General features: G+C 39.6%; 1 protein-coding gene across 4 annotated transcripts in view; it reads left to right on the forward strand.

Moving 5' to 3' along the window:
* The window catches only part of TIAM2 (TIAM Rac1 associated GEF 2), an 88,499-nt gene that overhangs the window by 47,694 nt on the left and 26,556 nt on the right, over positions 1-14,249 (forward strand). For 2 of the 4 annotated variants that reach the window (XM_064708197.1, XM_064708198.1), the window contains exon 14: positions 9,800-9,903. In XM_064708197.1, coding sequence (XP_064564267.1) covers positions 9,800-9,903 — 104 coding nt within the window. Of the gene's footprint in view, positions 1-4,242; positions 4,349-9,799; positions 9,904-12,288; positions 12,477-14,249 lie in introns of those variants that run through there. The other 2 variants (XM_064708201.1, XM_064708202.1) reach the window with 2 other exon arrangements.

The following is a 14,249-nucleotide window of genomic DNA, read 5'->3' on the forward strand; positions in this document are numbered from 1 at the left end:
TGCCCAAATCCACAGAGAACCTCAATGAAGATAAAAAAGTGAACCAAATTACTTTGGTTTTCATCTTGAAGTGGTAGAGAACATGGTGGGTTTCAACGGGCATTTCTCATCTGTGGCTGCAAACTACCCACCTTCCCTTAAAAATCTGTTTTCTTAATGCAGAAGTTACCTGGAGACAGTTTTCAGCCTAGAAAACAAATGTGACCATAAAAAACTCCTCATGAGTAAGCTCAGTGTACAGCAGCCATTTTTCATATATTGAGGTTTGTACTAGTAGGATGTAAGAATGCAGAAAACAGATTTGTCTATTTATTTGCTACTATGACATGCAGAGGATATAGATGAATAATGAGGTAAAAGTAGGACCTTACAGTCCACTTTTCCTAGGTGGAAATTAGATCTCCACTTGTTACTTGAGCTGGACCATTCTTGTGTCATGGTCTTTGAATTTTTATTCAGCTGACTTATCAGCAAATTTCTGATAATCTTTTTCTGGCCAAAGATTGTTTAGAGAAAAAAAAACTGCTTTTATTTGAATGTCTCCAAACACCTCTTGATGTTTACCCAGACATGGGCCTTCATGACAGAAACCCTGGAGCAGATACTCCCATTTCCCCCTGTATCACAGCTTCACTAAACTGACCTAGGTGTATCCCCAAAACTTCATCTTCTAGACCCTCCTGACTTTTACTTGCAATTTTTCCAGTGCAAATGGCCATTGTGGGACAGTTAATGAATCTTCCACGGAGTCTTCTATTGCTTTTCTTCTTTCAGACCATAGTTATTTTGTACTTTGCAACCTAGAGAAAAATCTAAAGGGCTGTAGAGATTGTGTGGGCTCTGTCATGTATACTAACTGGTGGGTGCCCCTTCCATGCTGATCCCAGGGGATAACATGAGCCAAAGAGCTGAAAAGACTTATCCTCTCATAAGAAGACATATGAGTTATTCATAGCTGAACTAGTGAACCCAGAACCCTTCATCCCTCTGGTGAAACTTGGATGTCTTCTCTGACAGAGACTGTGAGAATGTCTTTTGAAAGCCATTCAATAAATTCTTTTGGATCAACTGTTACTTTTTGAAAGATATTTCTTGAAGTTTTTCAGAAAGGAAAAGGATACAGAAGGAATGCTTACAGACCTATTTTTCAGCTTCATTACAAAGGAGTAAATATACTGTTGAAAACCTGAAATGCATTAGGTTGTATAAAACCAAAAGAAATAAGCACATGCATGCTACCTGCCAGGCTGAACTGTTTAACTGAAGTTATGAGTGGTGGTCTCTGAGGGAGCATTTTTAGAGCTCTTTATGCTGATATTTATCTTCTCCAGGCTGTGCTGGAATGGTTCACCTACCACTCCCCGTTTTTCATTAAGTCTGAAGGCATGAAGACCACCAAAACTTTGTTCCTTTCTGAGAGTTGGCTCAGACTATGGTATTATTTTTGCACCATGGATTTTGGAAATATTTGTTATCTTCTCTTGGAAGTTTACTTTTCTCTTGATAGTAGCATTGGCTAGAAAATGATAACTGTAAGCTTATCATAATTAACTGATCAGTCTGGGGAATTTGCAGAACAATGAAAAATGCAGCTTTCCATACACCTGGCTTAAATTTATTACCCAAATGTAATATCTCATTTCCAGATAAACCATACAGGGGATTATGGAAACTCTCTGTAACAGGGAGTGGAATATCCTACATGCTGAAGATCAGCTGAATTGTGTTTTGTTGATGGTTTCTAGAACATTTGGGAATTACTCAAAATATTGAATAAATTCTTTCCTAGTGGACATTCTGGACCTCCTGCAATCTTTTACAGTTGTGGATCCTATTTTTCTTTCAAGCTAGAATTCATATTACTATTCTCAGAAATAAGTTGATGCCCGCTTTATTGCTGTTTTGCTTAATCTGTCTGAAATCACTGGACAATACTGGTGTTTAAAAAAGGCTGTCAGTTGCTCTGATCTGATGTCAAGATATCAGTCTTTCACAGACTAGGCCAAGCCCATCATAACTGCTTGAGTGCCACTGTATCTACAGCATCTAACTACGGCAGATTAAAAACTGCAGCAGAGAGGGCAGGAAGTGCGAATCCTCTTTCCCTTTCAAGTGCCAGAGAACTAAAACCAAGAAAATTATTTTGTTGCAGTTGAGTTGTTAATGAACATCAGAGCTGGAGTCAGCTAGAAACTGGGTAGGACAACTTTCAGGGCTCATCACCCACATGCACTTGTGAAATAAATGTTCTCTTAGTCATAAACATTCTTTGCCAGTATCTTTAAGCACCAGTACTAATGAAACTTAAAGTATTTCTTGTGCTCTACTGAAGAGACAGAGGCTTCTGGCCATTTTAACCTGTGTAGCTGAGTTATGTATGTATGTATTTGTGTAATATTTGTGCTATGCTGGTGATAGATAAACCCAGCATGGGAAGGAATTTCCAGACTCAGCATGTCCAATCTTCTGCTTGTTATGGCTTTGGACAACCCTATTGATACATTTATCCTATTCCATTTTAAAATAGATTGTTTGCAATCTTTGTGCCTAGGTAAGTCTGTTCTAGAAATTTATTTATGTGATGGTTGAAAATCAGTCTTCTAATTGCCAGCATAGACAGATTCCTGGCCAGTGGAATGACTGGTTGGTATCTTCTGGCCTTTGCCATTGCTTAAGTAGCTCTAGCTCACAACTACATGTTGTCAACCCCATCTCCACACTTCCACATTTTTCTTTTGTGTTTCCAACTCAAGAGTCCTAGCTTACAGAAGCAATGGTTCTTACAGGTCCCTGAAACTGTCTTCCATGTGATTTCATTGTAGCACTGTGCCTTCATCTTCAAGGTCATCCACATCTCCTTTATGCATCTCCAGCTGTGCTCCTAATTATTGCTCTGTAGTAACTTTGAATGATTTGAGTATTTAATTAGAGTACTTACTATTGTACTTTGTTTGCTGAGACAAATAATCAAAATATCAAATAAAACTAATCCCCCAAACCCACCTTGAACAAAATCTACAATCTAGCCTTTCCCAGGCCTAGGACTTAATTCAGACAAATCTATTCTCATCTTACCTGCTAGCCAGTTCTGTCTTGTTTTAATTCTTATCCTTTTCATTTTGGCTAAAAATTTCCCCAGGGATATTATAAAAGTTTCCTATTCTTTTTTTCTTTTTAAACTAAGTTTCCAGAAGGCTATTTTTATCCTTTATTTTTGTCTTTAAAAAATACTTTATTGAGGGTGGATGTCAGATTAGTTTGACACCATCTGCTTACCCATAATGTATATATGTTATAGTCCATTTATCTTCAGGTTTCTGATTTTTCTTTCCTTGAATTTATTGTGAGAGCCTAAGGTTACTACATAGGTTATAGATCTGTATTTTCCAAAACTAGATTACCCCAGAATTCTCATTCTTTCTTTAAGCATAGGTAATGGATGTTATTCACCAGCTGTATAGCCTTATCCTCTTTTCCCCATCATCAGTTGAATAATTCATTGATATCTTTGCTCCTGAGTTTCAATTTCATATGCCAGGTTTTATATGTTGACAGCTAAAGTTTAGTTCTCTGCTCATCTGCTTGAGTGCAGCATGGCTTACGCCCACCTCAGACATGGCCATTTTCTGATCATTAATTCCTGTCCTGCCTTGCTCATCCCTGTTGATTACAGACATACTTCAGCCTGGTTCAGCCAAGCCCTGTGGGACTGGTTTTACCATGGCCTTTAAAGTCAGACTCTGCTTTAGTGAGTGTTTGGTGATGTGGTAAGTGGATCAGGTGAAGTCAGGGATACCAGGAAAGACTCACAGCTGCTAACTGTTAATGAAGCATCTCCACTCACCTAGGTGCAGTTCCCTTGCTTGATTCTGACAAAACATGAGACTTCATCTCTCTCGCCCTCTCTCTCCTACAGCTGAGGATAGTTATCAAGTAGTGCCCAGAGCTGCTGCTCCTCACAGATCTGAAAATGATGCCCTGCAGTGGTCTTAGTTTGTCTTGGAGTGAGAGACTGAGTACATTTAATTTATCTGTGTTGTCTTCTTATGTAGATGTAGAAGCAATTTTTATTCAATTTATCATTGTCTTTGGAGTGGCAGGTGGAAACACTCCTCTTTGCCATAGTTTGAAAAAAGAGTTGGTTACGCCACCTACACAGTGCTTGACATTTGATAACCCTTGACGTGCTTGTGATGGTTATTTGGCATTTTTTAAATCAGTGAGAGCAGTCTGAAATGGAACAAGTTCTGATGCATTATGAAAAGAGAACTATGAATAAAGAAACAGGATCTTCAGTTCCTACTCTCTCCTCATGATGATTGTGGCTTTGCAGTGAGCAGCTGAACTGGTAAGAACATCTATGACTTGAAAGTAATTAAGGCTTCTTTGTTAATTAAACAGAAGAAGAAAGATAAGTGACATTTGCAATTGCTGATGGCTTCTTTATGGTAAATGAATTGCCGGATGGTCGGTGTTGATGTTTTCCAGTTGATTTCCTTTGGATTCTTGGCTGGGATTGCAGCAGAGATTATTATTGTCTCACACATCTGCTAGACGATGAGTTTCCATTGTACCTCACTGCTCACAAACACATGAATAACTTCCACATTCACCACTTGTACGTGTGTCACTGCATCAACATGGGAAGAAACATTCCCGTAGGCATAGAGCTCTTGGATATGCTGCATGTGTTTGTTTTTCAAACCAACTGTCCCATCTGTGTGCTCTGTGCCTGTTTTTAATTGAATGTTGAGTAGTGAGGAACACGATTTAAGAAGTATGTTTTCTCTCAGTTTTTAGTGGTTGGACTGTAACTTCTCTTGAATGATTGAGTCACTTACCTGCCTGCCAGCAAGACATAACATTGAAGGAGTAATGGCATTCTTTGGTGATGCTGTTGGTAACTAAAGGTGTGAGTGTGTTCTTAGTACTTGGTGGTTCTTTGCTTGACGCCAAGAAAAATGTTTAGTGTGCATTTCATGTGATGTAGTTTAAGCTTTTCACATAGAGGCATTCTTTTCCCCCCTGTGCTTTTCTGGGAATCCTAGCATTTATCGGCTGTTGCTACTCTTATTTGCAGCAAGCTGATTGTATTGGGTTTGTGTTTCAAAGTCTTGGTGGCAGGGACCTACAGGGCTGGCTTCTGTGAGAAGCTTTTAGATGCTTCCCAGTGCCAGTTGCGCCAGTATGGACTTGCCACTGGCCAAGGCTGAGCCCATCAGCAGCGGTGGTAGCTCCTCTGGAATAAGATATTTAAGAAGGGGGAAAAAACCTGCATGATCACAGCTGGAAGTAGGACTGAGAATATCTGAGAAAAACAGACACCAGGGTCAGTGAAGAAGGAAAGGCTGGGATGTGCTCTGGGTGCTGGAGCAGACCTTGCAGCCCTTGGTGCAGACCATGGTGAGGCAGCTGTTCCACTGCAGCCCACAGAGAGAGATCCACCTGCAGCCTGTGGAAAACCCACACCAGGGCAGATGGATGCAGGAAGGAGGCTGTGATCCCATGGGAAGCCCATGCTGGAGCAGGTTTGCTGGCAAGATTTGTGACCCTGTGGGGGAGCCACTCTGGAGCAGTTTGTGAAGAATTGCCACCCATAGGACACAGTCAAGCTGGAAAATTTCAGGTAGGACTGTCTTCCATGGGAGAGTCTCCATGCTGGAGCAGGGGAAGAGTGTGAGGAGTCCTCTCCATGAGGAGGAAAGAGCAGCAGAGCCAATGTGAGATGAACTGACCACAACCCCTCATTCCCTGATGCCCTGTGCTGCTCAGGGAAAGGAGGGAGAGAAAATCAGGAATAAAGTTAAGTCCGGGAAGAAGAGAGGGGTGGGGAGAAGGTGTTTTTAAGATTTAGGTTTATTTCTCATTATCCTACTCTGATTTGATTAGTAATAAATTAAACTAATTTTTCCAAGTTGCCTTGGTTTTGCCTGTGACTGGTGAATGATCTCTCCCTATGCTTATCTCAACCCATGACCCTTTCATAACATTTCTCTCCCCTGTTCAGCTGAGGAGGGCAGTGATCAAACTGCTTTGGTGAATACTTGGTGTCCAGCTAGGGTCAACCTGCCACACTATTTAGTATTTTCTTTTCTGGAGACACTCCTGTTTGCTAGACTGGAAAAAAGCATTTGTTTCAGAGGTTCCTGTACCCCAGCTGGAAGTGATAAACATTTCAACTCAGCAAGCATGAATGTGTGTGTAAACAGGACAGAGGTGTACTGCAGCAGAGAAAAATTATGTTAAAAGATTTAAACCATGTTTTGTTTAACTCATTATTATCAGTCCCATTTTTCTTTCAGACAGCTTTATAACAAGTGTGTCAGTAGAATAAATCAAATGTACTACTGTAATGGAGTTGTAGGGGCAGATTTAGCCGTGGCACACTCACCATTTACTATGCTGGAAAGCCTCGCAAGCAATGTTTTCAGTGAAGTATTCCGTGTTTTCTTTAAGTAGAGAGAAACATAATTCTAGTAACATCAAAGTTTTCCAGGTTTTCTTTAATAATTATTTTTTAAAAAACCTAGTGCTGGTTTTACCTTGAATTTCAATGATTTTTAGGAACATATATCTCCCTACATACTGTTGCATCCTCATGGCCAGCAAAGAACCAGAATAATATATACTGGAAAAAATTTGTAATTGCACAGTGATAGCATCTTTCTTAATCTTGTGCAAATTCTATACAGTTTTGTTGCTAGTTTTACCTGAAAGAATAGTGGTTAACCAGCCTGTAAGAGAACACTTTCAACTTCCACATTATTATTTGTGAACATCTTTGATAATGTGAATTCTATTGTAGACCTAAATCCAAATTTTAATGTTTAAAGAAAATACATTTTGTAGGGTTTTGCTTTACTAGTCCCCTTGCATTTATCACTGGAACTAGAAAGAATTTCAGTGTTGAACTTTTTGCTGTGTTTATGTCCTTAAGCTTTGCATTTGTAATTACCCATTCTCTAATACTACCTCTTTTTTGGTGGGGGGGTTGAGCTATGCAGCTGATATTGGTGCTTCTGTGCTTTTTGGGAATAATCTGTAGGAGCAGATCCAAAGGAAGTCCCCTTCCACAGCAAAAGAAGGAAGAGGAGACAGGATGTGGACCCTAAACTGATCAACAGCCCATACATCCTTCCTTCCTTTCTTACTTCCCTCCCCATGTTAGTTCTGCATACAATGTAGGATGCAGTAGGATGTCTTTTTTCACCTTGGATTCTTTCCGTGTAACTTTTTTTAGGTTTTGCTCTTTAAAATAACATTTACTGTTGCTTCTCCATCGTCAGCAACTTGTTCTGCCAACAGCAAATGCTATAAAAATGGGCAAGGCTATGTAGACCTGGCTCTGATAGTCCTGTACACTACAAAGGAAAAACAAAATTAGGGTAAAGGCAGGAAAAGATGGGTCATCTGGAAAAGGCAATACAATATTCTATTTGCCTGCTTTGGGTGTTGTTATCCTGATTCCTTCTGTTTATGTTGTTTGCTGATTGTTTTACCCTATTTTCCTCTTCCTACATTTATGCTCTCTCTTCATTGCTTGTGTAAGTTAGTTTTACTGCTTCATGAAGAACAAATATGTTTAATGATCACTTTGAAAAATCAGGGAAATAGGGGGTTTTTTTTCTCTTTAGCTAACTACCTGAGATCAAACTCTACATCCTTTATGCCATTGCAAAATATAGCTCAGGTACATGCTGTTTGGAGGGGAGAAGGGCATTAAAACCCAGAGGGGAAATAAAAAGAGCTCACCTGGGAAGCAATAGGAAATAATATCTTTGCCATCACCTTACCCTGAAGAAAATGTTGTTTAAAAGTCAATTTAAGTTTTAGGGCTTGGCTTACGCAGGAGTTGACAATGGTGGAAGTCAATAGGCATTCATGTGTACTCATAGACAGAAGAGAGCCTCAAAATTACTTTAGAAGTCTAGAGGGAAGGAGAAAATTATTCAGGCTTGGTGGAAGAAGAGAGGTAAAAGCATAATCAGGGAAATAGACAAGACAGACTCTTTCTTAAGGTCTTAAAGATGATGGATGGCTGGAGTGGAGTTGTATAAAATGTGTTTTTTCTGCAAAAGTGATAACTCTTGGGGTATTGCATGTTACACAGGCTCTTATATATCAGGAGCAGCACCTGGCTGGGAGCAGAAGGTAAGAAAGCCTGAGGGGAGAAAAGTGATGTGACCTTGTTTCTGTAAGGATCGGGAAATGAGAAGGTGGTCAAGTATTTGACATGTGGGTGGAAAATGTCAGCCTCGATGCTAAGCTTCACCTGAGCACCTTGATAACAGATAGAAAAACCCAAGCTGACATTGTGCTGAGTTATTTGCATGTCTTTCTCTGAATTGCCTCTGGAGTCTGTCAGCCATGTTTTGTCTTACCAGGAAGGCTCTTTGTGCATTGCAAGGTGCTCTTTTGGGCCTAAAATTCCCATTTTCCTCTCTGCTTCAGTCCATGTTGTTCAGTTCTCTCTGAGAGGAACTGGTCCTGCTCTGCATTGACAGGAGAACAACACCACCCAGGCAGCTAAATTCTGTTGTCCTTCTCAATTTCTTTATTGCAAGCTGTCATGATATTCTGCAAGATGGGTGGTATTTGTTTTAATTACCATTTCAGTTGCTGGTGTTAGTGATTAAATAAGACTCTTACCTTTCACTTAAAAATAAATCTTCAGAATTTGTAGGTGTTGAGAAAGAGTTTGAAAATGTGGTAATATGGTGTGAATTATACTCTAGAGGTTTAAAGGGTAGGAAACAAAGCAGCAAACTTTAACCTCCCCTTTATTTTATTGCTGTTTTAGCATGTGAGGTTGCTGAAAATCCTTTTTCCTTTATCTTTTCTTTTCTGTCCTTTTTTTTTTATTTGTTGGTTGCTTTATAATTTTAAGCTACATGGGTTGTTAATACTGCAGATCAAAAATCACTTCTTCACTTCTAGAAATTTTAATTAGAATTTCCACGTGAACATCTCTGCAGATTTTCAGCAGCCAATTGAGGAAATATAAAAAGAAAGAACATGATTTTTAAATGAATGCTCAGCATTGTTGGATAGCTCTTGAGTTTAAATGTAGATGTTACTGAAAGCTACAGTCTGTCAGTAAGTAGAACAGGACAGTGCTCTGGTTTTTGCATTGTGCCAGCTACTATGTAGATGGACTGCAAACTTGAGAAAATTGGTAAAGTGTTTGCAAGAAGAAGGGATTGTGTCTGTATTATGAATTATGGTGTTTGTTCCAGGACAAAATTCTTTTTTCTTCTTAAATCTTTAAAGGATTGAGTACTAAGCCGTGTTGAACAATGGTGTGCTCATCCAAGGAGAACTGCTGAGTGCATTTAATAATCTTCACTGGTTGTCTCAGCACAGAATGTGCTGATTATAGATAGTGCTCCCTTCAAAAGCATGCTGTTAGCAAGAGCCTTACGTTTATTTTGGTAGATCAGATATGCACATTGCTTCAGACACTCTCCCATGTCCAGCTCCTGTTTGGAAAGCAGAATTTCAAGGCATTGTTGCTCCTTGCTTTGGCCTCTCCCATTGTTTGCTGAGGGGTGATTGCAAATTTTGTATTTTTTCTGGACATGGCACTTAGTGTCCTGGTCTGGTTGACATGGTGGTGTTAGGTCACAGGTTGGACTCAATGGTCTCAGAGGTTTTTTCCAGCCTAATCAATTCTTTGATTCTCTCCTGCTGTTGTAATTGTACTAGACAACTGAACATGTTCGCCAGGTAAGAGCAAATAATTTTCCTTTTCCTGTCCTATAACCCTCTAATTTATTTATGTGTTTTATTTCAAATGCAGACTTTAGTAACGTGCCTGACATCACATCCAGTTTGAAAAGGAGCAGTACTGATGGCACTCTGGACCAAGTGCCACACAGGGAGAAGACTGATCCACCCTTCAGGGTAAGAAAATGCTTGACACAACAATCCTTATGAACCAAAAGGCAATGTTGTAGCGTTAATGCTCTGCATTTTGTTGGAAAGAATTTACCATATGGCATTAGCTTGAAAATTTTTTATGCATATTAGGTGCACTTGGAGTTTTAGTATCTTGAGGTCACCCTGACAGGTCAGCATCTACAGCACAGCTGCTGCATCTGCAGGAGCAGTGTGATGGGGACAAATGACAAGCAGGTGGAGACTTGTCAAATTCATTCTTCTGTGTGGCTTGAACCCAGTTCCTGCAGAGAAGAGTAAAGCTGCTACAGCTTTCTAATTGATTCAGTTTATTTTGTCTTCTCTTTTTGCTGATATTTCCAGGGCTTACTGATAATATTGCAGTGACCATAGCAATACTACTACGTCAGTTGTTTTAGACTGGCTACAGGCTTGGAGAGGTTCAATGTTCAAGAGACAGTGATTGCCACCCTCTAATTTGGAGACCCTTTATGTGTCTGCAGTTTCTATCTGACATGGCTGGACTGATGGTTTTCCTTCCTTCAGCAAGGGCTTTGGGGGCTGAGGCAGGAATGCCCAGAATTAGTGCCCACCTTCATGCACTGGTCTCCAAAGAGCAGCTTTTTGTCCATTTTGCTCTGAGTCAGGCAAATTGCAACCTCTGTCCAATTGAAGTGCATATTGTTTGGAACCTCCCAACAGCAAGTGTGGGTAGTGTTTTTGAGTTGGTGGCCATGATTTTACCTGGCATTGCCATTCTGACAACAGAGATGTGTTTTTAAATTCTGTTGATGAGTTGGTTGTATCTTCAAGCAAATTTGGGATAACACTTGTGTTAGCACTCTTGCATAACAGGAATGACGTTAGAATTTTTATGGTTCTGGAATATATTACTGTCCTTGGTGGGTTGTATGAAAAATTGGTAGAGATCAGACAGAATGTTAAAACTCAGAAGACTGGAATAGGAAGATACATTGTGCCTTTAACTATACCTACTGAGGGGAGCTGTCAATCTTACTTTATTAATTACTTCATAACCTACTTGGGTCTTATACAGGTGATTTTATGCCCTTTCCCTAGAGAATAAGGAGAAGCCCGGTGATTGTGGGTCCTCAGCCCATCTCCTGCTGCACAAGGGGATTCCCACAGAGATGATCTGTGTCCTTATGCTTCCCCAAAGTCTTTGCAACCAGACAAGAACAAGCTGGATTTTCTCCCTTTAGGACACATTGGTCCTTTGAAAGAAGTATTGTGGATTTCTCTGCTCTGCCTGGCTTTAGAAGGCAGGGATCTTTGTGGGAGCACACCAGAGGTGACTCCAAGGCTTAGGATGATTTGATGGCTGTTTTCACCAGGCCAGGCTCCCCGAGTACCTTGGGGTGCCCTGCTCACCTGGACTATGCAGTGTACCCCATGCACTGTGTGGACATAAATGCTGACCTTCTGTCCTGCTGTAGGGGAGGAGATTCTGGGGCATCTGCTTTGCCCTAGCAGAAGAACAAAGCCAGTCCTGATTGCCTGTGTCAAATACACCAGGTGCCAGAAAATTAGGGAGAGTTCTGCACATTTAAGTACACAGAGAACAATTGATGTACACTAGTTGCTGCTTTTAATGCACTAAATTTGCTCCAATGCTCTAAATTGCATGCTGCAATTAAAGCTGAAAAAAAGAGGGGAAAATGTACAGGTCTGCTCCCTGTCCTCCCTCCAGCCTCAAATTTGTCAGATTCAGCAGTTATTAGGGCTTTTGCATGATTTGCTGAAGTAATTGCCCATTCTGTATTGCAGTGCACTTCTTGAGCTGACATACAGGTCTGCTAGTGTCATTTTAAAAATTATCTGAGGCTGTCCTGGTTTTGTAGGTACAAGGGTGGAAAACAGCCTGGCAATCAGAGGCAGTCAGACTGCAGCTGTAAACGCGTCTGTGACAGGTCTATAATTTCTGCAAATGGTTTGTAATTGATTGCTGTCTTTCTGTTGGAGGGTGCCTATTACCGTCAGAGCTTTTTGTCTGACCCTTTTGATATCCCCAATAGATGTAGAAGTAAAGAAAACCCAAACCTAACAGTTAAGTTCAGGTGGTGTACATTGTATGTGCTTTTGTTGTTATGTATAACAGGAATTGAAATGATTTCTGTTTTTTATATCTGCGATTTGAGACTGCTCACCAGATGAACAATAACTATTGCTAATAAAAGCTAGTTTGAGGAAATTGTGCAGCCTTGAAAAGTGTAGCATCTGGATTTGGGGTTGTGGAATTTTTTTTCCTTTGCCTTCTGTTTCCTGCATGTGCTGCCTTGACCTCCCACGCCTGTGGACACCATTAGTGCAGTAGGCAAGTAGGCGATGCTGCAGAAGGATGGGGGAGAGGAGCTCTGTAAGCACAGCTCTGTGGAGGAGAGGCTGGTGGTGCTGAGAGGTTCTGAGCACAGCCTGGAACAACAGGCAGTTTGGGATTATTTCAGGGGAGACACAGCTAGAGATGCTCACTTTCCAGCTGACAGCAACCATAGATGTGATTGTTTGGCTCTGAGGGAGCAGGCTCCTCTGAAGTTTGGCTGATTTTTGTCCCATAATATGTAAGTAAATAAAAAAACCAGTCTTAAAGCTTTGGATTTAATAGCTGCATGTCTGATTTCTAGACTTTATGTTTCTTGTTTTGAGCATTTTCATTTGTCTGTTTTTCACTATTTTCTTGATCTCATACCAAGCTAAGTTTAGGCATCATCTTAACTGAAAGTACAGTGAGGCATTTGAGAAGTGCCTTATAATCTCAAAGAAATAAGTCTTTTATTGCATGTGTACTACATTCAAACATGCCTTCATTTAGTCAGTCATTCTTGGATTTTTTTTTTTGTAGACTGGGAAGTGAATGCATTTAGGAGGGCAAGAGAGGCTAGTATCGTTCTGGAAATGGAAGTTGTTCCTTATGTTATAAAATCTTATTAAAAATACATGGATATCAAGAACCATCCATTCCAGATGCACATTTGTTCTGACAACTCTCTATTCTCTGGGATACCCCATTTGTACTTTAATATCTTTAACCTTATCTTCAATTTTATTTAACAGGGATAGCTACTATACTCGTAACAGTACATTTCCAAACTCTGTTAAAATACATTTATGTGGCAACAGCATGTTGTCCTTGCTCTTGTTTCTGGAGTATGTAGATGTTCTGTTGACAGAAGAATATGTAACCTCAGAAAATCTGTGAATTGAGCATGCCTGTCAATGTAATTAAGTTTAGTTATGTTTAATCATTTTGAGAAGTAATTGTCTGTGCTCCTGGTGCTCATTAAATCCTGGATGTTGGCAGTTGCCAAGAATCAAGCTCTCTTTACATCAAAATAGCATGAAGTCAAATGAACAAAAATTGCAACTCTTCCTTTAGCTAGTTGTGATTTCTAATTGCAAACTATATTGTCTAGAAATGTTTTCTCTAGCCCACTGTTTAAGATTAGGTTTAGTAGTCTTTTACTAACTCACTTATCTTTACTTTGTATTTTCAGTGTATTAAAAATAACCTTTTATGAAACATATTTAGAAGGGGAAATTTTACCATATAATTACCTATTATTTTAAGGTCTCTAGAAAGAGACCTGCTGTGATCTGACTCTTGGTTGCTCTAAATCTTTTGAGTGTCATCAGAGAGACACATTTCTGAAATCATATTAAATCTAACAGACATAAAATGTAACTTCATATAAATGCATGTCTGAGAAGAGGAAGAGGTATTTTCACTTTAAGTATTTTACAGAGCATAAGAAAAAACCTTAGGGTATACTCTCTACAAATATTTCACATAACTTCATTATATTCTCAGATGTATCTTAGAGGTCTTTAAGAAACTCAAGAAACCCAGGAAAAATAGCTAGTGTGATGGCTTTTAATCATTATAGAAACAGTCAATGAATGCTGAATGGTTTTGTGGTGGCATCTTCAAAAATTAACATTGCAGGTGCAGAAATGGAAGCTGCTGTGTGAGAAACTTTGAATGTTAACAAGAATTGGCTTTTTAAAGAATGGCCAACTGGTTTCACTTTGTAAGGCTTTAAAATGCTTCCATATTTCTTTCAAACAATGAAGGAAAATTCGTCCTGGGAATAAGTTGAATATAGAAACTTGGGGAAATTGCCTTTGCTGTTGCCTCTTGAAATAATCACTTTACTCTCAGCACGGGTTATTGATCATACATGAATGTGTGTATATGAGGACAAATCTATCTCCATCATCTCTTAGTAAAAAAGAAATCTATACACTGCAGAGACAAACCCCATTTTTTCCCTTGAGAATACCATTCTTAATGCAATGAACAGAAGTTAGTTAAAAATCCTAGAACACCTTTCCCT

Source organism: Zonotrichia leucophrys, chromosome 3, assembly GCF_028769735.1.
Source record: "Zonotrichia leucophrys gambelii isolate GWCS_2022_RI chromosome 3, RI_Zleu_2.0, whole genome shotgun sequence".
Classification (NCBI taxonomy): Eukaryota; Metazoa; Chordata; class Aves; order Passeriformes; family Passerellidae; genus Zonotrichia; species Zonotrichia leucophrys.